This window comes from Euleptes europaea, chromosome 5 (genome assembly GCF_029931775.1).
Source record: "Euleptes europaea isolate rEulEur1 chromosome 5, rEulEur1.hap1, whole genome shotgun sequence".
NCBI lineage: Eukaryota > Metazoa > Chordata > Lepidosauria > Squamata > Sphaerodactylidae > Euleptes > Euleptes europaea.
Window position 1 is genome coordinate 34,534,640 of NC_079316.1, and position 23,733 is coordinate 34,558,372.

A 23,733-nucleotide genomic window follows, 5' to 3' on the forward strand; every position below is an offset into this window, starting at 1 on the left:
TTGCTAGATGCCTCCTGTCTAGGGTTGCCAGGCCACAGCCAGCAGATCCTGGGAGAAAATGTGAGGTGGGGCCCAGCATGCTGTTGTCACACCAGGTGCTCACATCACTTCCAGTAAAAACCGGAAGTGACTTGGCAGATGTTCCAACACTTTTTCAAAAATTCTATGGGTTTTGCAATATGCTATTAGTTTCAGTTTTTACCAGAAGTTATATAAGTGCACTAGTTCAGTGCCAGTGCACGCTCCTCCCCACCCCCTTTCAGGTGCTAGCGGGCAACACAGCAGGAAGCTGTAACAGGAGTCCTGGCATCCCTACTCTTGACATTCCCACATCCTCACCTCTCTTGCCATTACTGCTGCTAGCCACAGTTGCTCATTTCCACAGCCCCAACAAAACCAGTTGAGAACTTAGCAGAAAGTTCTTGGCTCAACCTTGCTGAGCTCTGCCCCAAGAACTCTGTCAAGTAGTAGATTTGTCAAGTTTAAGAGCCTTTTTAAATGTGGCACCTTAAGCAAGGGCTAATACTCCAGGGATATAACTAAATAATATTTATGTTAATGCAATTCAACAAAATGGTTGAATGGTTACTGTCATTTCTAATACAGAAACCTTCCCAACCTTTTTCATGTTTCCTCCAAGTGCAGGATATGGTGGTTTGTTGACATGATTCCACTGAACTGGTACACGTATCATTTCATAGAGCTGGAAGATTACTAACGCATCAGCAAGGTCACTGGATCAAAATGCAAGAAGGAAAAAATATATTACAAAATTATGGCTACAGGGGTAGATCCTACCCTTACCTAACCAATCCACTGAGCAAAATTTATTTATTTAAATGTTTACATCCCACCTTTCATTTTGGCTCAGGTTTGAAGCCTTCCTCCAACTTAAGTGGCTCTGGAAAAAGAGCCATTTAAGTTGAAAGAAAGCTACTTGGAGAATAGTTGGATCCACCCCACTGAGTGCAGTCGGTTATATATCACAGAAAACTATCTTTAAATTGTCTGCTATTCTCATATTTGCATCCAATACAATTGATTTAATATTCCTCCCACAGAAAAAATAACTCTCCTAAGGTATTGTTTTATCATGGATTCATACAAGACTGAAGCACGTAGCTCAGTCCTAGATTACAGTATACGAACTGGCTGAAGTTTCATCGTTTATTGAAGTGCAATTCAGCCAGCTCAATCAGGCAGCCTAGGCAGCCACCTGAGGCAGCACAGTTTGACAGGTGTCAGACATACCAGAAGAAATTCACAAGCTTTCTGTCTTCTACTATTGAGTATCCTGTATAAGTTACCCATGTGCAAAGCAAGGGTTTTGCAAAAAAATTGCCACTTTTAATTATTGCCCTTGAGCTTTGTTGATGCTCATTGCAAAACTTAGTAAAATGAGAATCTGAAGCCTCTTAAATGGAAAGTTCTTGGAATTCTTGGAATAAATACATCCAGGCCTAATGCATAGCCTGTAAGTATTGTTTCTGTTCATCGTATCTACAGCATCATTTCAAGGTTCTAAAAGGGCCCTTTGATGTAACCACACTTGATTCATATGATGGCCTGTTAACATTTGGAATTCCTGAGTTCTGTAGATCTTCCAAGTTATCTACAATATTCCCAATGTTTTCCACAACTATACATCCTTCTTTGTCATTCATTATAGAACTATTATCTAAGTCCAAGTGATTTTCTGCAAATAAGCATCATCCTCATGACGACCTCTTAATTGGCAGGCTTGTCTGAAGGTTTGTTCTGTAAAGGAGGGGATATGCTCCACCCTCCCTGTCTGCTGCCTCCACCTTCCTGCCTTCTAGTAAGTAAACCATTGCTTCCATTGCAAATAGCACAGGAATGTTCTGGAGACAGTCTGGGCCAGGAGGCTCCAATTCCCTTCAGTTTTTTTTGGCACTGTAACTCCCATGCTCATCCTGGAGCTGGTGGCCAATTTTGAAACTCTTAGCTTTCTTTTCTGATGAGTTATGCCTGCCACAAACAGACAGACAGGAATACACATAACTTTATTTATTTACTTAATTTATACCCTGCCTTTCTCCCCAGTGAGGACCCAAACCAGCACATCCTTTTATTACTATAGATAGGGCACCACAATAGAAGAGTACTCTTCTCCAGTCGCCATCTGCCTACACTTGGAAAACAGCGGGACCCAGAGCAGAGCTAGAGCAGGTGGTCAGTCCATACAGACATGACATCACTTTGCCTCAAACCACCCTGCCCTAAAGGTGGCAAAAATCTTTAGCTGTTTCTGCTTGGTAGGAAATACCATTTTAAATAAGATATGGCAGACAGAAATTTGGGCTGTCCTCCTCAGCATGTATTAGCTAAAATAGCTCCTCAGATGCTGCACAAGAGACTGGGGAAGGCTGACAATTGAGAACATAATGGTGACCCAGTACTGCTGCTAAGATCTTTACATTCAGGATTTACCCTAAGGGTATCATCTTAGACCATACAGAAGAAAATAGATATTTTCCTGTAGACATTAATGAGTGAGGGTTGCATCATCAATGCTTTAATGAATAATGTGAATTACCTGTACAAATGGTTAATATAAGGGCTTACACCCAAAGAGTTCATCCAGTTTCGGAATGTCCTTTCTTCTTTACTTTCTCCTATAGTCAAAGGCACAGAATTAATTAGAATACACAATCATTTAATCATCCGAGTTCTCTGAAAGGTATTCTATCTCATAAAAGTAGTGAATCTTTTCCGAGGAATAATATTTTTTCATCAGATGGTTAAAGTCTGTCAGAATCTAGAGGGCTTGATACAAATAGTATAGGCATCACAAAGCAGAAGGCATGACTCCTTTTTCTATTGAAAACAGAAAAATACAGAGAAACAAACCACTATACATACATCCTTTTGAGATATTTGCACAGAGATATATAAGTGGTAAGGAGTGAAATAAATATAGATATTAAAAGTAAGTAATCAGACTACTTATTATGACTAAATACCAACCCTTGTTGAAGGAGGTTAGGCTAGCCATTTACATGGGGTTACTCCATGTCTTTCCTTACCATCACCTTGAGGTGGGTTTGGCAGATAGGCAAGCTTCTGCAAGGTCACCCAGTGAGCTCGATGTGGCATTTGAATTCAGTTCTCCATGGTCCAACTCCACTACTTTATCCACTGCTAACATACTAGCTGTCTTATGATAGTAGGCCATAAGCTCCTTTGGGTCCCCATTGGGGAGAAAGGTGGGGTATACATGAAGTAAATAAATGTTGTCCATCCTATGTTTATATGGCTTGTGTGTAAACACAAAAGCTGTACCCTATTACCACCACTATGATATGGTAAAGCTTCCAGGAATGTGGCTTCTGTCCTTTTCACAAAACACTTCCCATCAGATATTTGTAGCACTAGCGCCACTGCTGCTTGACAGTTCAACGTTTTTTGCATTTTAAAACATTAGCTCAGTAAGAAAATAGTGAGCTAGTTATGATGAGAAATTGCTTTTAATGTGTCGACTTTCTATTTGAGGAGATTGAGCCTATATCTGGACTGATGAAAAAAGACAGGATAAAAAGAATGCATGTTTAAATAAAGATCAAATACTTGGTTGTTATAAAAAAAAACTAAATGTAAGTTGGTAGAAATGAAATTAATTTTTAAACAATCCAGCTTAAATTTTATACTTTAGTTAATTTTCAGCATATTTTCAGCATGTTTTAAAATTAGGAATGCAAAAGTGAGCCAAAAATAAGGCATTTTTAATGCTGAGGAATACAATTTTTAATGTGAGAAGAATTGTTTAAAATTATTTCTTTTGTTCAAATTGGGAGGTGTATTATTTTACCCAGATTTTTGCTGTACTGTGAAAACTACATGTTGATCAAATTTGGACCAGAATACGGAAATTAAATGCTAATGGAGATGTGAAGGTTTCAAGTTAACCATCAAATGGTCCCAGAAAAGCTTACTACAGAAAGTATAGATACTAAAGGAAATATATTTAGCAACTTCACACACTAATAATTTGAAAGCGCATGCTGAACAATGCCGTAAAAATCCACTCTAGACAAATAGGAGTAATAACATGCAAATTGAAAGAGTGCACTCCTGACTAGAAGAAACCGAGGAACTAAATATAACACACAGTATTTAATATGCCACTCTAAACAAGGTTCTGTGCTGTGGCTCAAGCTTTTCAGATGGCTGAAAACTAGCCAGTTTTTCATGCCATACTCCCTCCCACCCCATACTCTTTTTCATTGTTCAAAAGATACAACATTCAGATAACAAAATAATGGGAAGCCTACAGAAACTAGAACAGAGTCATTTAGATGGCAACATCTGTGGCATTTTTCTTCTCTAATCACTATATTAAGCATCAGTTTATTATGCAGGCAGAATAAGCAAAGAAGAAGGGAGTAACTAACCAGTATACCAATCTAACTCACTCTCTCGGAAGTGTTGGAAACAATTTTTATCATAGTTTTTTTGTCCCTTTTTTCTTTAGTGGGGAGCTACAGCTCAATGACAGACACTCTGTGTGCAGACAATTCCATGTTCAGTCTCTCTGATAGTAGATGGAGAAGACCTTTCTTTGCTGGAGACCTTGAAGAGCTGCTATCCTTCAGAGTAGACAATACTGAACTAAGTGGGCCAATGGTCTGACTTGGAATAAGACAGCTTCACATATTTATATATACCCAAGAAAATATTTCAGCTATCAAAAACTAATTCAGCTGCACTAGTTTTCCATGACAACTAAGTTCTCTGTCCCTCACCATCCACATTTTAAACATTGAATCAATAGCATGAGCTATGGCCATCAATTTATATGCTTGTAAAATAGAAGAGTTTGTTTTTATGTGCCAACTTTCTCTAACACCTTATCACAAGATGGGCTCTCCCGTTCAGGACTCCCAGCAGGACCCCTGCTGCAGCCTGACCCAGACCCACCCCACACGGTAGCCGCCAAAGCCCCAGGGCCAGAACACTCACCAAGGCCTATGGGCTGCAGAGAAGATGGGCAGGCAGCGCTGCGTAATGCCCAAGCCATCACACATATCCCTGACAATCAGTTGGGGCCTTCAGGTAGGGCCGATGCCATACTTGTCGCCCAACCATGGCCAGCAAGCTGGGAGGAGAGGGAGAAGGACCATGTGACCTTTGCCCTCACCACCAGCCAGCTAAGGCTCCCCATAGCAAGCTGCATGGAGGAAGCAGAGCGGAAGCCCTGAGGCAGGGCTCAGAGCGTACCTAGAGTTGGCCGGCCCCAGAGGCCTTTATAGCCTCAAAAGGGGTGGAGTTGGGGAGGAGGCAGAGGCAGAGGAAGGTGGGGCTTAGCCTTTAGAAGCTGTCTCCGGGAGCCAATAGAGGCGAAAAGGGGCTGTCAAGACAGGGCAACCAATCTCCCTTATCTGAAGCCAAGGAAGCTAAGCCTGAGGTGGTGCGCAGGGGCTCCACAGGTGCACCGCCAGCAGGGGGCGCCCTGGAAATTCCTCACACACTTGAGGAAGAATCAAACCGGCATACAATCACCTTCTCTTCCCCTCTCCACAACAGACACCCTGTGAGGTGGGTGAGGCTGAGAGAGTTCTGAGAGAACTGTGACTAGCCCGAGGTCACCCAGCTGCTTTACTGTGTAGGAGTGGGGAACTCAGCTTAATTCACCAGATTAGAGTCTGCCACTCATGTAGAGGAGTGGGGAATCAAACCTGGTTCTCCAGATTAGAGTCTACTGTTCCTAACCACCGTTCTTAACCACTACACCATGCTAGCTCTCCAAAATACAATATTTGATACTAAGTAGTTCTACAAGCAATGGAACACATGGTGTTATCAATTAATTTATATCTGCATTTTCAATGATCAATTGGTTTTATTAAAATCCACAGCATAGGAGAGAAGTTACAGTAGAATCCTCCATGTCTTGGAGGTCACAACATTTATACAGAACATAAGATATGTCCAAAGTAAAAAGTTTGAACAAGAAGAGTTTAAATCAGTGGAGTCAAACATAAAGCCTAAGAGCCAGATCCGGCCTTTGAGAGCTCTTATCCAGCCCATGAGGCAGCCACCCCCCACACTCTCAATTTGGGCTAATGAGGGATGACCTGGCCTGACCAAGTGACATTTATGTCATATCCAGCCCCTGGTTTATATTGTTGTTGTTATACTATAACTTTAAAAGTGTTCTCTTTTAAGAATTCGAGCTATGCACAAGGGGGGGAAAGATGTTACTCTGTTCCATAGGATGAAAGATTTCCTACTGTTAGAAACTTGCAGTTGTGAATTTCTGACTGAAAAATCTATGTAATCAAAACCTTGACCGTCTTTCAGTTCACAATTCTGAGGCTCCATCAAAGTTCCTCAAGAAAACCAAATATGTAAGCAAGGCCATTAGCAGAAGACAAGAGAGCAATTACATTTTACCCTTTTTGTGAATGTATGATGTTATCAATATTTATTCTTAGTTATAACGGCATATTAAAGAAAGGCAGCAATATATAACCAATGCAGGAAACAATGAGGAGGAAAGTGGTTGTCATAAAAGGAAGAAAAAAAAATCTGAAGTCTCAGGAGAAACACGTTTACAGGCTAAAGAAAAAAATACTAAATACTGTACCTACATTAGGAGGGGTCAAATCTGCATTCCATGAAGAAAAATATGAAAAGTATAAATTGTCAGTTTATGACCTCTCATAACTATCAAGAAATGAATGTGCTCACCATTCACGTAATAATATTTAAAAGAATACTACATAATAACGTTTTTGAGACTCAATAAACTACTATCAGTAGGACATTTTACTTTTATCTAGACAACTTAGTAATGGACAGATTGTTTTCCAAGAGTACAAATTAAGTAATGAAACTGATGAGCAATAGATGCAACAAATTAAAGAAAGGTAGGTACCAGTGGTTGTCGGACATAATAGCTAAACAGAACCTACAGAAAAGGGCTACTGGCAGGGGCAGGGCTAGCAGTATGAAATGCTTGAACCTAGATTCTTCTGGGGTCCAAGAAGTTAGGCAGTACAATTGCTTCATTTTGCTCTCATAGGAAATCAGGGGGAAAGTTAGTATGATGCTTGGGATGTTAGCAACAGTTAGAAGCCTCTCCAGGAATCCACAGGAAGGGCTGTGACTCAATGGTAGAGCATCCGCTTTGCATGCAGAAAGTCCAGGTTCAATCCCCAGCTTCTCCAATTAAAAGGATCAGGTAGTAGATAATGTGAAAGACATCTCTGAAACCTCAGTGCTGCTAATAGTCAGAGTAGGCAGTATTGACTTTGATGAGGCAGTTTCCTGTATTCAGTCCAAATCACTAATTTAACCCTTTGCTTGACTCAACACCCTAGCAAGTGCTCTCCTACAACAAGAGATCGTTTTCCTATTAAACACAATTGAAAGAATCTGGATTCCTAGAGAGGTTTTTACCCCTGCAATATTCCCTTCAGCACTAGTGAATTCTTTCTTCTCCTGAACTATGTGATGGTGGGAAGTGGATCTCTCTTTTGTGCTGAGAGGGAATAATGACGAAGAAGGAGGTCAGTGAGGCTTGTTTCGCTTTTATGTCTCCATACCCCATATCTCTTTCTCATTTCCTTATTTTTGTTCTTTAAATATATGAGGTAGCAATGGGGATCGTTCAGGACCCATAATATTTTTTTTAGCCCTGCTCCAGATTCGTCACACTGTACCTCTGAATATCAGATTCTGGTGGACAAACTGCAAGGAAAACCAAATGCTGGATTAGATTGCCCTGTGGTTTGATCTAGGAGGGCTCTTCTTAAGTTTGTTTTTATATAGCTAACAGGTGAATTAAAACCTTTGTGAAAGTATCTTGGGAGAGCATAACTAGGAAACTATAGTCCAGTATTACTTGTCTTTTATTCAGTTCTACACCAGGACTAATCTATAGTGAGATAATGTTTTTCACCTTTTTATATGATAGTTTAAGGAGTGGAGTCAATTCTGTGACAAATTCAGCAGTCAAGTCCTATTTATATTTGTACAAATTAGATATTATCTAATATCCCCAGCAGTATATGTCAAAGAAACTCACCTTCTAGCAAATTAACATCATAAGAAGTGCTTTCAGGCTTGTGCAGGGCAGGGTATGTGTTAAAGAGATTTGCAACAAAGGCCATGTTAAGTTTGGGGTTGCCTGAAACTACATCTGCTGGAGTCACAAACTGTCTGCAGCCCAATTTCTCTGCTTGTTGAAGCATATATTCAGCTCTCTTCAGATCACTTTTCTCCTAAAAAGAACAAAAGGTTAAAAAATATACTTTCAAAAATAATGTTGACCTTTTGTATTAGTTTGAATCTCTAAATGTTCATATAACGTCATGCATAAAATGCAGTTCTGGATCAAGTTCCAAAGCAATGGTTGTTTAGAAACAAATGTTCCGTTCAGAGCCTTAAAGTGTGACATGCTTGAAGATAATACTTGGGAACTTCTTAATAATCACAGTCCGAGAGGACAGAATCTGACCTGGATAACACTAGTAGTTCAAGCACTACAAGTGACTTGTACAAAAATAAAAGGGTGATACTTTTTAGTGTTTACATTCCTATAATATTTTGTGCTATTAGAACCTCTAAAGTATTTACTCTTTATCTTCTAAGTAAAATTGTTAACACTTATATATTCATAAAATCGTTTTACAAGTGAATTGCATTATACTATAGAACAGCATTCACAGCCAGCCTACACAACTACTGTCCCGCGACGGGACTCCAGACGGGAGTCGCAGGACTTGAGGCAGCCGTCTGGCCCCCCTCTTTGGGCGGCATCTCCGACGCCGGCAGCAGGAGGGGCGTCGGGGAGGGGGTTAGGGGGCCCGTGGGAGGGAGGCAAGTCGGGGAAAGCAACGCGAGCTTACCTGATCCTCCTCCTGTCCCTGCAGGCCGACGGACTCGGGGAGAGACCGGCGGATGCGAGCGGGAGGAGCCGGGGAACCACGGAGATGGTGGCGGGCGAGCCGGGGAGCCGGCGGGGCTGGGCCCGCCCAGAAGACAGCTGAGCGGCGGCCGGGCGCAAGCCGGGAGAGGGCGGGGCCGGCCGACAGCCAAGGAAGGGAACTCCCAGGAGGCGGGCTCGGAGGCGGCACTCTTATGGGCTCGGGGGCGGGCTCCAGGGTGGGGGCAGACCCTAAATAGGTGAGGGGCGGAGGCCAATGAGGAAGCTGCGGCTGGGCTGAAGCTAAGCCCAGAACGCTGGCGGACTCCGGAGAGGAAGGGAGCACAGAATCCTCAACGGAGTGGTCTGAGGCCGAGGAAGCCCCTTTCCTGAGGGGGGTGCGAGAAGGGGGGACTGGGGGGGCAACGGCGGGAAGCCCCAGTCCTTCCACAACTACATTCACCATGCTGAATGTAGCCTGCATGCCATGTGTTTGTGGCCTGTGTTTAACACCCCTAATCAGTTCAAACTTTTTATACAAGAGATCTTGTTAAGATGCTCCAAATACTGTCCTGTAGGAGGACTTCTGGAACAACAGAGCTGTAATTTGATTGTCATAGTCTAGATCAGGGGCGCATAACCTTTATTCACCAAGTACACAATATTATCATCGAATGCCCCCCCCCCAAGCCACAAGGAAAAATGTGGATCTCAAAACAGAATTCCAGGCAAGGCAATATTGGTATGTTTATTATATATGCATACAATACACAGATCTTAGGCACACATTTAATGAAAACCTTGTGCATGAAAACCCTGGCCACTGTTAAATATGACTGAAATGGAAGGGAGGATTTATTCAATTTCTCCCTCTTATTGCAGACCCTCAGTTTACCCTTCACACTGTTCCTGAGGGCCCTCTCTGTCCCCAAGGAGCAGCATTTCAGAAAGCTCAGTAGGCTGCAATGGGAGGAGGTAGGCAGGAAAGGTCTGTTCTGCTGGCAGAAGTACCTTCTGTTAGTGGAAACTGAACTTTAGATACAATCATATATAAATATCTATACATATATACACATACATTGAGACCTGAAAGATCGATATCAATGGCAGTCTCCCCACTGTTGTCTCCTTTAGGTGCAATTTGCTTAAGCAGGTGATAGTACGCTTTTGAGTCCTGAAACAAATAATACAAAACTTGAACTAAAGTTCTCAACAAATATTGATGACAGTTACTAAAGAAAGGTGCAATAGCATGCTTAACTTTAGCTAGTTACATAAAGATTACAATGTTTCATTTGTTTCTGCATTGGAAGGAAATGGGAGAAGTAAAAAGACTAGAAAGCTGAGTCTTCTTTAGAAATAAACTTCCAAACAGAGAAGCAAGGACATTGTGTTTCATTTATTTTTTATTTTATTTATTGTATTCCCTTACAGTCCTCCTTTCTTAATCAGATTACAGTGTGTATATATATATATATATATATATATATATATATATATATATATATATATACACACCAATGTACTCAATAGGAAGTGACAACTAATAAGCAATGCAATCAGAGTAGGATTACAGAAATTTGAAACAAAGCACAGTATTAAACACAATCTGTTAAAATGCAGAAAATGGTATTACAGAAATATAAGATAATGCAGGGAGAGCAGTATAATACACACAGCAAATAGATAATACATTACTGTGGTCCGGTCCACAGTTCCATTCTTTTATAAAAGCACCTCCAGAACCATTCTGTTGTAATAGCCCTATTGCCTTTATAGAAATGCCCTCTTGAACAATTCTGTTTTACATCACTGGTGGAAGAAAAGAAGTAGAGGAGCCTTCCTGACCTCCTCAGGCAGGTCACTCCAGAAGGGAGGGTCCACAATAGAGTACATATAGAGGCCACGGTAACATCAAACTAGACTATTTTGTCTAGTAGAAAAAACACTAATATTTTTAAAACAGTTTTAATTTTATAATCTCCCTTGAGTCTGAGTGAGAAATAAAATAAATAAATAAATTGTCAGGGGAGAGGACTTCACCTTTCCTCACTGTACCCTGCACTATTTTCCCAAGCTGAAACAGCCACTATTGGGCTCCATGTGCACTGAACACTGTGCAAGCAATGCCTACTTTGGACCTGAGCAACATACCAACAGAGTTCACACATTGTAAACCTCTGTGACTTCTTTTCAGTAAAAAGCAAAAACCCCAGAGTGGCAGGGATTGGGGATAAAAACAGTCAAAATCACAATTTTTTCCATGAACTACCACAACCATAATATGCTAGGTTTTTTAAAAAATAGCACAAGTTGGCTCTGTATAAAAATATTAGTACAAGACTTTGAAGACAACAAATAAGCATTTGCCCCCAAACTTTCTAGATTCTAGCTTTTAAGTTAGCACAGGATTTCTGTATGAGGACAAAATTCCTTACTGGTTCTATCAAACAGAAGCCAGTTTGAGATCCATGACAAAGCGAAATAGCATCAGCGGAAAACAGTTATCATTTGATGGAAGGGAGAGCAGACAAAAACCTATGCCCTACTTGAACTCAGTGAAAGGTCTTTACTCTGATATGCCCTACCTGTCCCTGCTGCAAGCCAAACAGACTGAGCCCACTGGCTTGTGCTGGGGTCTGCATGCAGCTGCCTGGAAGCAACAAGCTGAAGTCAACAGCTCCAATCTGAGGGTTGCCCAGCTGCCCCACATCTCTCCACCTTCCTCTCTCCCACTTACTGGGAGAAGCCAGCCATTAGATTAAAATGCAATTACAAAAAGATTTCTGTGATGGCCCTAATTAGTTCAGGTTAAAAGCTTCTGATTTAAAGCCATTATTTTTTTTAATTATTAGACAGACAATCTAAGAAATACCTTTATATCTTGACTAAAATTATTTATTCTCTTCCATTCAGCATTGTCCAAATGGTAGTTAACCCAACGCAGCAGGAGGTCTTCTGGAGACAGTTTAATTAATTGCTCTAATTCTTCGCCATCACTTAGCAAACCAATAAGAGCTATAAGAAAATGTTAGGAAATCTTTAGTTTTGTTAAAAAATTAAGATTGCATTGATTGTTCACAGACTGCAAAAAAAGAAGATATCACAGATTTCAAGGTCTCAAAACTTTGTAATACCCAATGATCCTTAATATCTTACCTTCATTTCTGGAGATTTCTATATCTGCAAACAGCCCAACCTTAATAATTTGCCACAACAGTCCTAACACCAAATGTGGTTTCCCTTCTTTTAGATCTTGTGATCCAATATTGACTACTGTACAACCAATAGCTGATGCAGAATTCAGTGCAAGATCTAGATTTTCCTATACAGAAAAAGGAAAAGGAATGTATATGAAAGTTTGAACATTAATGTATGAATACAAACAGCTAAGACTTGAAAATAACATAAATGTAAAAGAACAACGAGGAAAATTAATAAGGGGCAGATTCCACCAATACAACTTATAGCAAAGTTATCTATGGCATTAAATATTTCATTCAGGATGAATTTAAATATGACACTACATCAGAAGTGAACAGTGCATTAATCATTCCATTATAGTTGTTTCCTCTGAATTTAGTATCCCAAGCTACTGACCTGATAAAGCCCTCCCTGCTATTGTTATTTATATGAGCTTAGTTATGCTTACTTTCTTTGTGCATGTCAAACATTAATTAGCACATTCATATATTTCCAGATAACCTCTGTAGCATTTCAGTTCCTAAAATAGACTATGAGCTATACAGGAATAAATGGACAAACCATTACTGTACATATGACAACTGCCACTATATTCTTTCCACCTGGATGTGAAAAACATGGGGGGCAGGGAAACACCTACAAACACTACTGCAGTTCCCAAGGCTAAAAATTGTTTATTTGGGAGAACAGTAGACTTCTCCAGGTACACATTAGAAACACATTGCTCATAACTAAAGTGCTACTATAGCAATATGTGTCAAACTGCATACTGCAAATAAGAAATAGAACCACACTTGCTTTGCAAAAATATGTGCAGAAAGATACAAATTATCCATAACTGGAGCTTAAGTCCATTCTGGTTACATATAGATTGAAGGAACAACATAGGAACATACAACAAATAACCAGGAATTGAATTGTAGCAATCAACTTACCGTATATACTCGCGTATAAGCCGAGTTTTTCAGCCCAAAAAAAGGGCTGACAAGGCCGAACTCGGCTTATACGCGGGTCAATACGGTAGAGGGAGGAGGGAGGGGGGAACGTACCACCGCCGCCTTTTCCCGGCCGGGAGCGGCCTCCAGAGGCCCCCTGCGGCCGCAGGGAGGCCGCTCCGCCGCCCCCGCCACCTTTTCCCGGCCGGGAGCGGCCTCCAGAGGCCCCCTGCGGCCGCAGGGAGGCCGCTCCGCCGCCCCCGCCACCTTTTCCCAGCCGGGAGCGGCCTCCAGAGGCCCCCTGGGCTGCAGGGAGGCCGCGCCGCTGCCGCCGCCGGGCCCGCGCCACTTCCCGCCGCCAGGAGCGGCCTGGGGGGGGCCTCCTGCAACTGCAGGAAGGCCACCCCCGCCAGATCTGCCACTTCCCGCCGCCAGGAGCCCAGAAGGTAAGCCTGTGGGGGGGGAGGGGCTATAAGCCGACCCTCGGCTTATACGCGGGTGCCTAATTTTTCCCCATTTTGGGGGAGAAATTAGGCACCTCAGCTTATACGCGGGTCGGCTTATACACGGGTATATATGGTATTGCTTTGACACTATTAACATTCTAGGAATGTTTTGCATCTTAACCTGTTTATCCTCAGGTCAGCCTTTTAAAGTACATTTCATGTTTTTGTTTGGATACTTACAGAGATAGTAAATGGGGTAAGCTTCTTCTTATTAATGACTCTCTCATCAATTGTATCTGGTTGGGATAAGTTTATCATTTTGCTGGGGGAGTAAAGGTGAACATTTAGATTTATATTCTGAACATATTTATCAGCTTCATGTATAAGAGAAAATCAGCCTTCCTATATTTTCATTAGATTAAAAAGATTCTGATAATACTAAACTATTTATCACTTCCCCACAATGCAAAAGAAAACCACAGAAAAACACTCAAAAGTAGTGAATATAGCTCTGGAAGGTTGGATCCAAACTTTTGTGAATGGAATTCATAGAGTGCATCTTCCCCGCTTTCCTTCAGCAGCCCTTGCCCCTCAAAAACCTTCTGCTGTGGTTGGTGGACTATCCTGAACAAAATGCTATATGGTATAGGGTATACAGGAAGAGAATCAGGTGAAATTTCTCCCTTGCATAGAAGGAGCAAGTATTGAACTGAGTTTGCTCTTATAACACAGAAGCAATGATTTTGCCTGATTCCCTCCCCTTATTGGGCCCCCTGTGTTGCATGGCATTTAATTCAGGAGTCTTTCCAAACCCTCAGCCAAGGGTGTTCTGTGGATTGGCAAGGGAAGAGAAAGGCAGGGAAAAGATCCTCCGCCAGTGTCACCTTCCACTACTGCTGCTGCCCAGTAGCTAACCTTCAAGGATTCCTCTGCCCTATCACCATTGGAACTTCTCTTCTGTGGATGTGGCCATTGATCCCTGAAGTGGGTGGGTGCATCTTTGTCTGGTGTCTCAGCTTAGACCATTCCATCTTGAGTGCCTCTGCTAGGAGTTTAGTCTCTTGATAGAGTCTAGACCCCTTACGACATTGCTTCCAGCTTCACTGACACACACAAACTCCCTCACCACGTCTGATTCTACCTATTTAAAAAATTGAAAACCTTAGGCCAGCTGATACTAAGGCACCCCTTATAATGGGCTGGTTATAGTTTCATAGATTTGAGGCATTAATTTTAACATCATACATGCACAATTTACCTAAAACAATCAGCAATTTATGTTTAAACTCGAGAATCAGACACATACATTATTTGTTAATATATTTTTATCTGTGTATGCCTTCAAGGGAATGGCTACTAAATCACCAAAAACATAGTCATTTCAGTTACATGGTTAGCCCTTGATGCTCTGCTTGTGGGTCATACACAATGTATTCCCTTGCATTGTTGACATTGCAGTGGATGTATGGATACAAAAGACATAGATACCAACAAAAGGAAAAAGTCCATAATCACCTCTCCAGGTGGAAATGTGATCAGAAAACCACATGTGCAAAATCATTTAGATTTCCTATATTTAGTTAATGTGATGACTCACAGACCTCAGGAATTGAGCCAATTTTTTTAAAACTCCCATGGATTACAAAGGTAGATTGAAACTGTCCCGCTGGAATCAATGGGGACTATGGGGGGTTAAAAGTGCTTAGTTTTGACTGGATCAGGCCACAAGAATTTTTACAGGCTTTTGTGTGACCAGGGTTGGCTTTTTTTTTCTTTTTTTTTTACACTAAACATACCAAAGGAGGATGCCATCAGCAAGCGACTTAAAAAGACTGCCATCTGTTGGATCCATGGGGAGAAGATGTTTACAGTCAGGGTCATCTTGCAGAGCTTTATTTATCCAGTTAACAAAAGCAACCTTTTCTTCCTCTGAAAAAAAAATATTGGTGAGAAGTTTAAAAAAATTTATGGCTTAGACAGAGGAAAAGCCTGTAAAAGAGTAGCCAAAAAAAGATTATGTCACAAATGTACAGCAATAAAGATATGTGTGTAATCGACTCTATAATCTACTAAGGGGTATGAAAACAAACAAGCAGATGAATAAAATGAATGTATCGGAAGATCCACTCAGTGCATCTGAAGCGGTGGGCTGTAGCCCATGAAAGCATATGCTGGAATAGATATGTTGTTAGACTATAAGGTGTAAATTCTTCTCTAATTCTGTATTAAATGAGTGTGTCCAGATTTAAACATAATATTTCAGATATGAGTAGGATGGCGTAATGTTTTTTATTTAAAAAAAGCTGACTTTCTTGCCACTAAGTGACCATTCAGGACAGCTAGAATTTCTCAGTATACAATCTTATGTACTAGGGAATATTTGTAAATATTAAGAATCAAGCTAAACTAATATTAAGAATCAAGCTGAACTAAAATTCTGAAAAGTATATTTTTTACATTTAACTTTTGTTTTTATCTGCACTGTTTGTTCTATCAAATATGTCATGTTGCTACTGAAGGCAGTGAGAATGCTTGACAAAATGCAACAGGCCAGAATTTAAATATCAGAGATGCAGGGATTTTCTTGTATGAAATGTAAATGCTGGCTTGACATTGACAGAAATTAATCTTTTATCTGAACAAAGGACAAGTTATTTACCTGAGTAAGAATGTTGGGTCCCCTCACTGGAGATGGGGGATGTTCCTCCAATTGCAGTAATTCCCTTTTTTTTGTTTATTGATTTTCGGAATGTTTTGCTAATATCGTTACTTTTTAATTCTTGGATAACCTGGAACAAAACGGAGAAAGGTGTGCTTTTCACACATTCAGAGCTCATACATAGAGTGGGTAGTGAGGTCAAAGCAGCAAACTGGTCATCAGAAGGACTGTATAGAGTTTATGTAAATGCAAAGCAACAAGGAGTCTAGCCGTTTCACTATCAGACTGAAAAATAGTTTATTTTCCAAAAAGTACGTATGAAGATACTATCTTCCCAAATTACCCTAAAACAACTCTTTTTGTTAAAAATGCAAATGCGTGTATGAACATTTTACGTGACATTATCAATGGACAGAAGCTGTATAATAGCTAATCCACTATGCAACCATTTAGGTTTCTTTCCTTTCAGATATTACTAATTACAGCCTACATGGCATATTCTCTCATTATCTCATTTAATTATCCTAGCCATTCGTATCTGGATAAAATTTTTCCAGACTGTTACATTTATCTTTTACTAGGTTTTACCACAAATGTATTGCTAATGAAAGCTAGGAATTCAGAGAACAACAATAGTCAATTACTGATTTTAAAAATAAAAATGCCCATGGTAGTGGTAGGGCCAAATGGCCACCATAGGGACAGGAATAATGGCTGCTATGTGGGCAGGACCAGGAAAATCTGAATTTTACCACCCACATGGCATCCATCCAGATTTTTCTATGATCTTTCCAAACTTCACAGCAAAGCAGGTTTGGTAAAGACTGCAGAAAAGCTGGAGAAAATGCAGGTAGTGGTGATGGTGCATTAATTCATCACAATGCTGTGGAGAAGCAGGGGGCGTGAAACACTTCTAGGGCAAATAAACCATATGGAAAAGGTTCCTTCTAAGTTCATTGAAGTCAATGGGATCAAAAGGGTGGAACGCTTTTTAGGACTGTACTGTTAGTCTATTGCACTGTTGGACTGGAGCAATTGGGTACAGGATTGTGCTGTAAGAATCCTATTTTTAGCCCTTTTAAATTAATTGATATTATAATGACCCCGAATGTCCCATCTACACTGGCTCCCAATTTGCTTCTGCGTACAATTCAAGGTGCTGGTGTTGACCTTCAAAACCATATATTGGGTTCCCAACATGTTGCCCATTGTTTCATTTGGCATTCCCTCAGTGATCTGATCCCTCCTTCCTGCCTGGTTTTTATGTTGTTTTTGTGTCCATGTATGTTTTTTAGCTGTTTTTAATTCTTTTAATGATGTGTGTCGGGGGAGTTAATGGTTTTAAAATTTGATTATATATGTTTTAATTTGTTAACTGCCTTGGTGAACCTTGTGAAGGCAGAAAGGCATGATATAAACTTAATTAATAAATAAAATTCTGATCCATGTAGGGCATGAAGATATACATTTTCTAAATAGCCACCCCAAACCAACCAAAGATGTGTTTTGAATTTATTGATTAAAGAAGAGTTATTATGTCAGTACATTTTAACACAAATAACAAGGATTCCTCTGGAATCTCAAAAGCCATCATGTGACATGAGTTTTCATGAGCAAGAGCACCTGATTAAGGATAATTTTGTTTTTTTATTCTAATTTACAGTTGTTTTAGAACACATTTGGGGTGTTCTGCTCACAAGGTATCTGCCTCACCCAAACCAGCAGCATTGCTGAATAGCTAAATGTCAGCGAATGTTAACTGTGGGAATCCTGCAGCCATCTATTTATGAATATGGCAAGGAAATCCTGGTCCACTGATATGTATAATCTTCATAAAATGTTATATTATATTCTTTTAAAAGCACCATTTAGTAATGATCTAATAGTTCATTTATAACCTACTAGTAGCCCCAGGCTAGCCTGATCTTATCAGATCTCAGAAGCTGAGCATGGTCACTGACTAGCATTTAAATGGGAGACTAGGGCTGCTTGAAAAAATTAAAATTCGGGTTTGGGTTTATTGGCCCTTTTTTTTCTTTGGGAAAACCCGAATGCCAAATTTCCTATACCGGTAAAGGTAGGAATTTCGGTTTAAATTCGGGTTTCCCAAATAATCAGGCCATTTAAGCCCATTTAAACCCATTTGCAGCTTTTCGCAGCTCCTGAGGGGGGCATTTTTGCAGGTAGAGGTCCCAAATTTTCAGCGTAGCTAGAAGGGACTCTCCTTGCAAGAACCCCCAGGGGTCCTGAGTTATGGGGTCTGGAAGGGGTTGCCCCCATCCTCTTCCATTGCAATGCATTGGCAAAGTGGCTGTGTCCAGACTCTTTAATGTGACCTTTGCAATGCATCTCAATGGGAAAGCCGGGCTTTAAACGGTGGGAAAGTTCACCCCGCACCTCCATAGAGACAAAGTGTATTACACTATCTCTATGGAGACACTGGGTGAGCTTTCCCACCCACTGTTTAAAGCCTGGCTTCCCCACTGAGATACATTGCAAAGACCACATTAAAGAGTCACAGCCACTTTGCCAATGCATTTCCATGGAGGAGGATGGGGCAACCCCTTCCAAACCCCATAACTCCGGACCCCCTGACCCAATCTTTACCAAACTTGGGGGTTCTTGCAAAGAGAGTCCCTTCTAGCTACTCTGAAAATTTGGGACCTCTACCTGCAAAAATGCCCCCCTCCAGGAGCAGCGGAAAGACATTCCTGAAAAAGCTGGATTTTTATCTGGCTTTTTCAGGAATGGCAAATCCGGCTTTGCCAACCTCCCGGATTTTGCTGACTTGGTAAACCCGAACCCAAATTTTACCAAATTTGCATTTATTCGGTATTTTTCTGGCTAGGTTTTTACCAAATCAACAGCCCTATGGGAGACCTCCAAGGAACACAAGGGTCATGATCCAGAGGCAGGCAATGGCAAACCACATCTGAACATCTCTTGCCTTGAAAACTCTATGGGGTCACCATAAGTCAACTGTGGCTTGATGGCAAATAAAAAGTACTAAACCAATTAACTCTGAGTAAATATGTAGTTAAACTTTCCTGGGAGAAAGCAACATCAAACAGACTTGGGTACGATTCTGAATAGACATGTTTACGATTGCTCTCTTACTTACTGATACAAATTCTTCAAAGTTGATTTTGCCATCCTTGTTGTTATCCGCAACGGCTATAATTTTTTCTACAATTTCTCGTACTTTGTACCCAGGCAGAGGAACACTTGCTTCTTTGAAAAGGTCTTGAAGTTCATAATCACTGACATATCCACTGTTGTCTATATCTGTATATTTAGAATGGTCAGATTCAGTGTTTTATTCCTTTTTTATTTTGTCTCAAGTTGCCATAAAGAAGCCAAGGCAATGAACAAGAAAATGAAGAAAACAATGATACATTCAATTATTGCTTTAACTCTAAACACAATTCTACCAGCACAAGCTCTTCCAGTTCAAATATACTTAGGGCTGCTGCTGTAGACTAGAAAACATCCAGAAGAGAAGTATATTAGCCTAAGATATGGCTTACAACATTTATGTTGCAAAAGGTACTGTATCTAGAGTTGCGAGGTCCCTTTGCTCCACTAGCAGGAGTTTTGCAGGGACATGGCTAGGAGCGTGTAACACGTGTGTGCACCATGGGAGACACGTGTGTGCACCCCTCACAAAGCGCCAATGTCACTTCCGGGTTTACCTAGAAGTGACATGGGCGCTCTAGCAGTCTCTGCCAAAACTCTATGGTTTTCATAGCGTTTCTGTGGGGGTTGCTAAAGTGTCCACGGTGCTTTCAGGTAAACTCAGAAGTGACGCTGGCGCATTGGTGGGTTGCATGCACACGTGTTGCATGCCTCCCCCTCCCCTGGCTGTCTTGCCCACTGACCCTCAGCTGGTCGGTGGGCAGCCTGGTGAATTGGTGGGCTTTTGCCCACCCCCACCGGGCAACTGTCAAGCCTAACTGTATCACACCTAGGAAGCAAAGAAAATTGTACTCAGATGATTGCTTAATCCATACCAAGTTAACGTTTTTGCAAACACATTTATTGATTTTATACCTGATCATAATGATGTATAAAAATAAGGGCATAATTGTATGAGAAAAACTCACATCATCAGCCCTTGTCTATAGGGCTGAGTCATTTTAATTTTACCTCAGCCACATGGAAGACTCATGGAGAAGTTGCTTCCATGCAGCTGGAATATTCAGGGTCTGCTTTTTCAGATCCCATTTATTGCCACCATTTTTTTGCCGGTTTAACCCCCCCTCCCCAAAATACCAAAAAAAAAAACCATGCATTATCGGCCACATTGCTGCTGTGTTCCCCCCCCCCCCACTGCCCCTTGAAGTGGTAGCAGGCAACAGGAGTGGAGGGTGGGAATCTCCTGCTCCCACTGGGGAAATGTGAAGCCTAAAGATATACTATGTTCTCTTGCACAGCTGGCATGTTCCTAGGGGTAGACCTTCATGTCTGTATAGAATGTAAGATATTATTTCATTGTGCAAAAAAGAACTGAAAAGAGGCCTCATATAAACCCAGTGATACGAGCTGTAGTTTACATGATCCTTGCAGGTGTCAGCATGATCCTGAGAGTGCAGATAAAAGTTTTATATACGTATAATAGCAACAGGATAAATCACTGTTAATACTGCTGAAGTAATGCTAAATCTTAATCTCCTTTATGGTGACAATAGACCACAGGAAATTTCTCTGAAGCAGAGAATATCCTTACTGTGTAACTCATGTTGCCTTATTCCATTTCTCTAAGCTCAGTTATCACTAAAGTATAGGGTTTCTGAAGCAAGAAATAAAAGTATTTTATTTGTTTGCCACGCTACACGTATGCCCTTTAATTACGTGTGAACAAGTAAAGAAATCTGGATTAAAGAACATAAGGAAGTCAAAAGGTGAGAATCCTCAGGAAAATTGAGCCCTAACATGTACATTAAGATGTATTTATTAGTAGATAAACCCTAGATACCGAGAGTCTTGAATAATGATAATATCAACTATTTTTCTAGTGTTGAAGTGACAGAGAAATAATTATACTTCAAACTTCCTCTGGAATATAATACTCTAAAGAGTACTCTATTAACAGTATCTCTACAAAATACAAATATCCATTATCTTGAAATGCAGAGCAGGGAGAAACCCCTAAATTATTAATACTCTATACCTAATTGCTCAAAATATGTAAAAAGCATTCATTTCACAGAGAAACAAAATTTCAAAATTGAAGCCTCTTCCTGCTGTGGCAATTTGACAAAAAGGCAAGAAAGTAAAACCATAGAACCAAAAAGCTGACCTGATCAACTGCTTTTCTACATAGGACAGAAAAATCTGTTTAGGTTGTGTTCAAAGTTTATCATTCCATAATATATCACAGAGGGTAATCTTACACAGGCTTACTCAGGAGTCCTGTTTTGGTGAATGAGGCTTACTCTAGAAGTATGCATACTAGGTTTGCAGAAGTATCATGTCAACAATGTACTAAGCAAACATAATTAATTCAATAAATGTATTCAAACCCAGCCTTGTAAAACATGCCTCCATACTATTTATAGGAGGAAATAGCCAAGTTAGGCCACTTCACACTGCAACAAATGCTCTGGGCAATAACTGTTTCCTTCTGGAGGCATATATGCCGTGTTTGCAGAGAGGCATTCACTTCAAACATTACAGAAAAGAACACAGCTGACTTTACCAGAAAAGTAAGGGTTTGTTTGATTGAAGTGTTTTCTACACAGAGGCAGGCACTGCAGTTTCCCTTTTGCTGCTGCAGATGCCAATACAGAACAGAAGCAAAATGGCTTCCACACTGCAGGTTTCCCCACAGTTTACCTGCTCCACGTCCCTTGCAATGGTCACCGCCCCCAGGACCCCTAGTGTTTTTCTACATTGGAAGATGAATATCAGTACGTCAATATAACATTATAACAATATGTAACAGGTTCTCTGAATTCCCAGACTTAATATTTTAAAAGTAAATCTCTAGCCTCTAGTTGCAGAGCTATACCTTTCCCCTTATATCTCTGCAATAAAAACAACTAGAGTAGGGTGTCAGACATTGGCAACTAGCAGAGGGAGAGGTACACGGTCAGAGGAAAATTATTTGATGCGGGTGGTGACCTCCCATCACCAGTGTGATGTCAATGTGACACTCCAAGATTTGGGCAAAACTTTATGGTAAAACCATAGAGTTTTGCCCCAATTCTAGAGTGTCTCATTGACATTACACCAGTGACCAGACATCACTTCTGGGTATTCACTGGAAGTGATGTTGTGCTACTTGTGTGGTGCCATTTTAAAAACATTTCCTCCTGCCAGCACTCATGGGGTCAACGGGCAACAAAGAGGGAGAGCAGGAGACCCATTGCAGTGAGAGACCTTGTCTCCCTATGCTAGAGACCTATGCTACACAGTTTTTAAAACTGAAAGCTGGAATCCAGAGATTAGCACTCATATTGTTATAACATTATATCTATATAATGATATGTCTGTTACCAATATTAAAAAAAAAAACCTCCCATTGGTGGGTAGAAGAAATGGTCATTCTGGGGAAAACAGCATCCATGTGGTTGTAACTGGGAAAATCCAAACTTTTCTACCCACAGCGCTGTCATCAAGGCTTTGCTATGATCTTTTCCAAACTTGACAGCAACACAGGTTTGGAAAAAATAAAGGGAAACCTAAGGAAACCCCAGGAGGCACACAGATACACCATGATGCTGTGGGAAGCAGGAGGAGAAAAAACCCTACTACCCAACAGCACTGAATGGGGGCAGATAACATAGTTTAGCAATTTCCACACAGGTTAAGTAGCCCTGATTGTATCTATGACTGGACAAGTGTGGTGCAGTCTCACGAAACAGTTCCGTGGTATTCACGAAAAGGCTGCCATTATGGATTTCAGTAGGAGTAGACAAAAACCATTTATGCATGGGTATTTAGCCTTGTGATTTCTGCCGGACTGCTTCATTGGGATTATGCATGATTTTTCCGTCCTTCAGAAGTCACTTTGCTGCCACCTCACACTTGTCCCATTTTCAGGATGTTGTTTTGCCACAAATTTAACATCAGTGCTGAGTCCAAATCATTGCATATCGATGCACACTTCAGGTTTCTCTCCCCACGTCCCCATTCTTGCTTCTTCCGCCTTCATCCAACCACTCCCCTTGGCGCCGTTTTTGTTTTTGCCAGTGCAGGAAGCTGGAGTATTGCTTATTTGGTCAGTACCACAGCAGAGATCTTGCCCCTTTTTTATTGCTATTGTGATTTTAGCGATAAAATGCTAAAATTGTAAATATAAATTATGAGAAGAGCAGCCGAGGCAAAGACCCGGCACTCCCTTCCCCCCACCCCCATTCAGGCAATTCAGGGGTGTTTGTCAGAACCATTCTCTGCTTTGGCTGTAAAATGACCACTCAGTAATCCCACTGAAGGCTGCCGGGGGCTGGAGACTTATTTCAAACAAACACACTACACCCAATTACAAAGCTGCATTTTCTGGGGGGAGGGACTAAGAAGTTCCGTATTTTGCTGGGGATGCATAATTGATCACAAGATACTCCCAGAATTTATTTGGGGCAAAAAGCCCCCATGCAT

General features: G+C 40.9%; 1 protein-coding gene across 1 annotated transcript in view; it reads right to left on the minus strand.

Moving 5' to 3' along the window:
* The window catches only part of PLS1 (plastin 1), a 57,359-nt gene that overhangs the window by 16,104 nt on the left and 17,522 nt on the right, over positions 1-23,733 (minus strand). The window contains exons 3-12 of the mRNA XM_056849424.1: positions 19,256-19,419; positions 16,135-16,264; positions 15,272-15,404; positions 13,716-13,797; positions 12,050-12,215; positions 11,766-11,908; positions 9,969-10,064; positions 8,051-8,246; positions 2,558-2,636; positions 620-734 (exon numbers count right to left, since the gene is read on the minus strand). Of these exons, the coding sequence (XP_056705402.1) occupies positions 620-734; positions 2,558-2,636; positions 8,051-8,246; positions 9,969-10,064; positions 11,766-11,908; positions 12,050-12,215; positions 13,716-13,797; positions 15,272-15,404; positions 16,135-16,264; positions 19,256-19,419 (1,304 nt within the window). The remainder of the gene's footprint in view (positions 1-619; positions 735-2,557; positions 2,637-8,050; positions 8,247-9,968; positions 10,065-11,765; positions 11,909-12,049; positions 12,216-13,715; positions 13,798-15,271; positions 15,405-16,134; positions 16,265-19,255; positions 19,420-23,733) is intronic.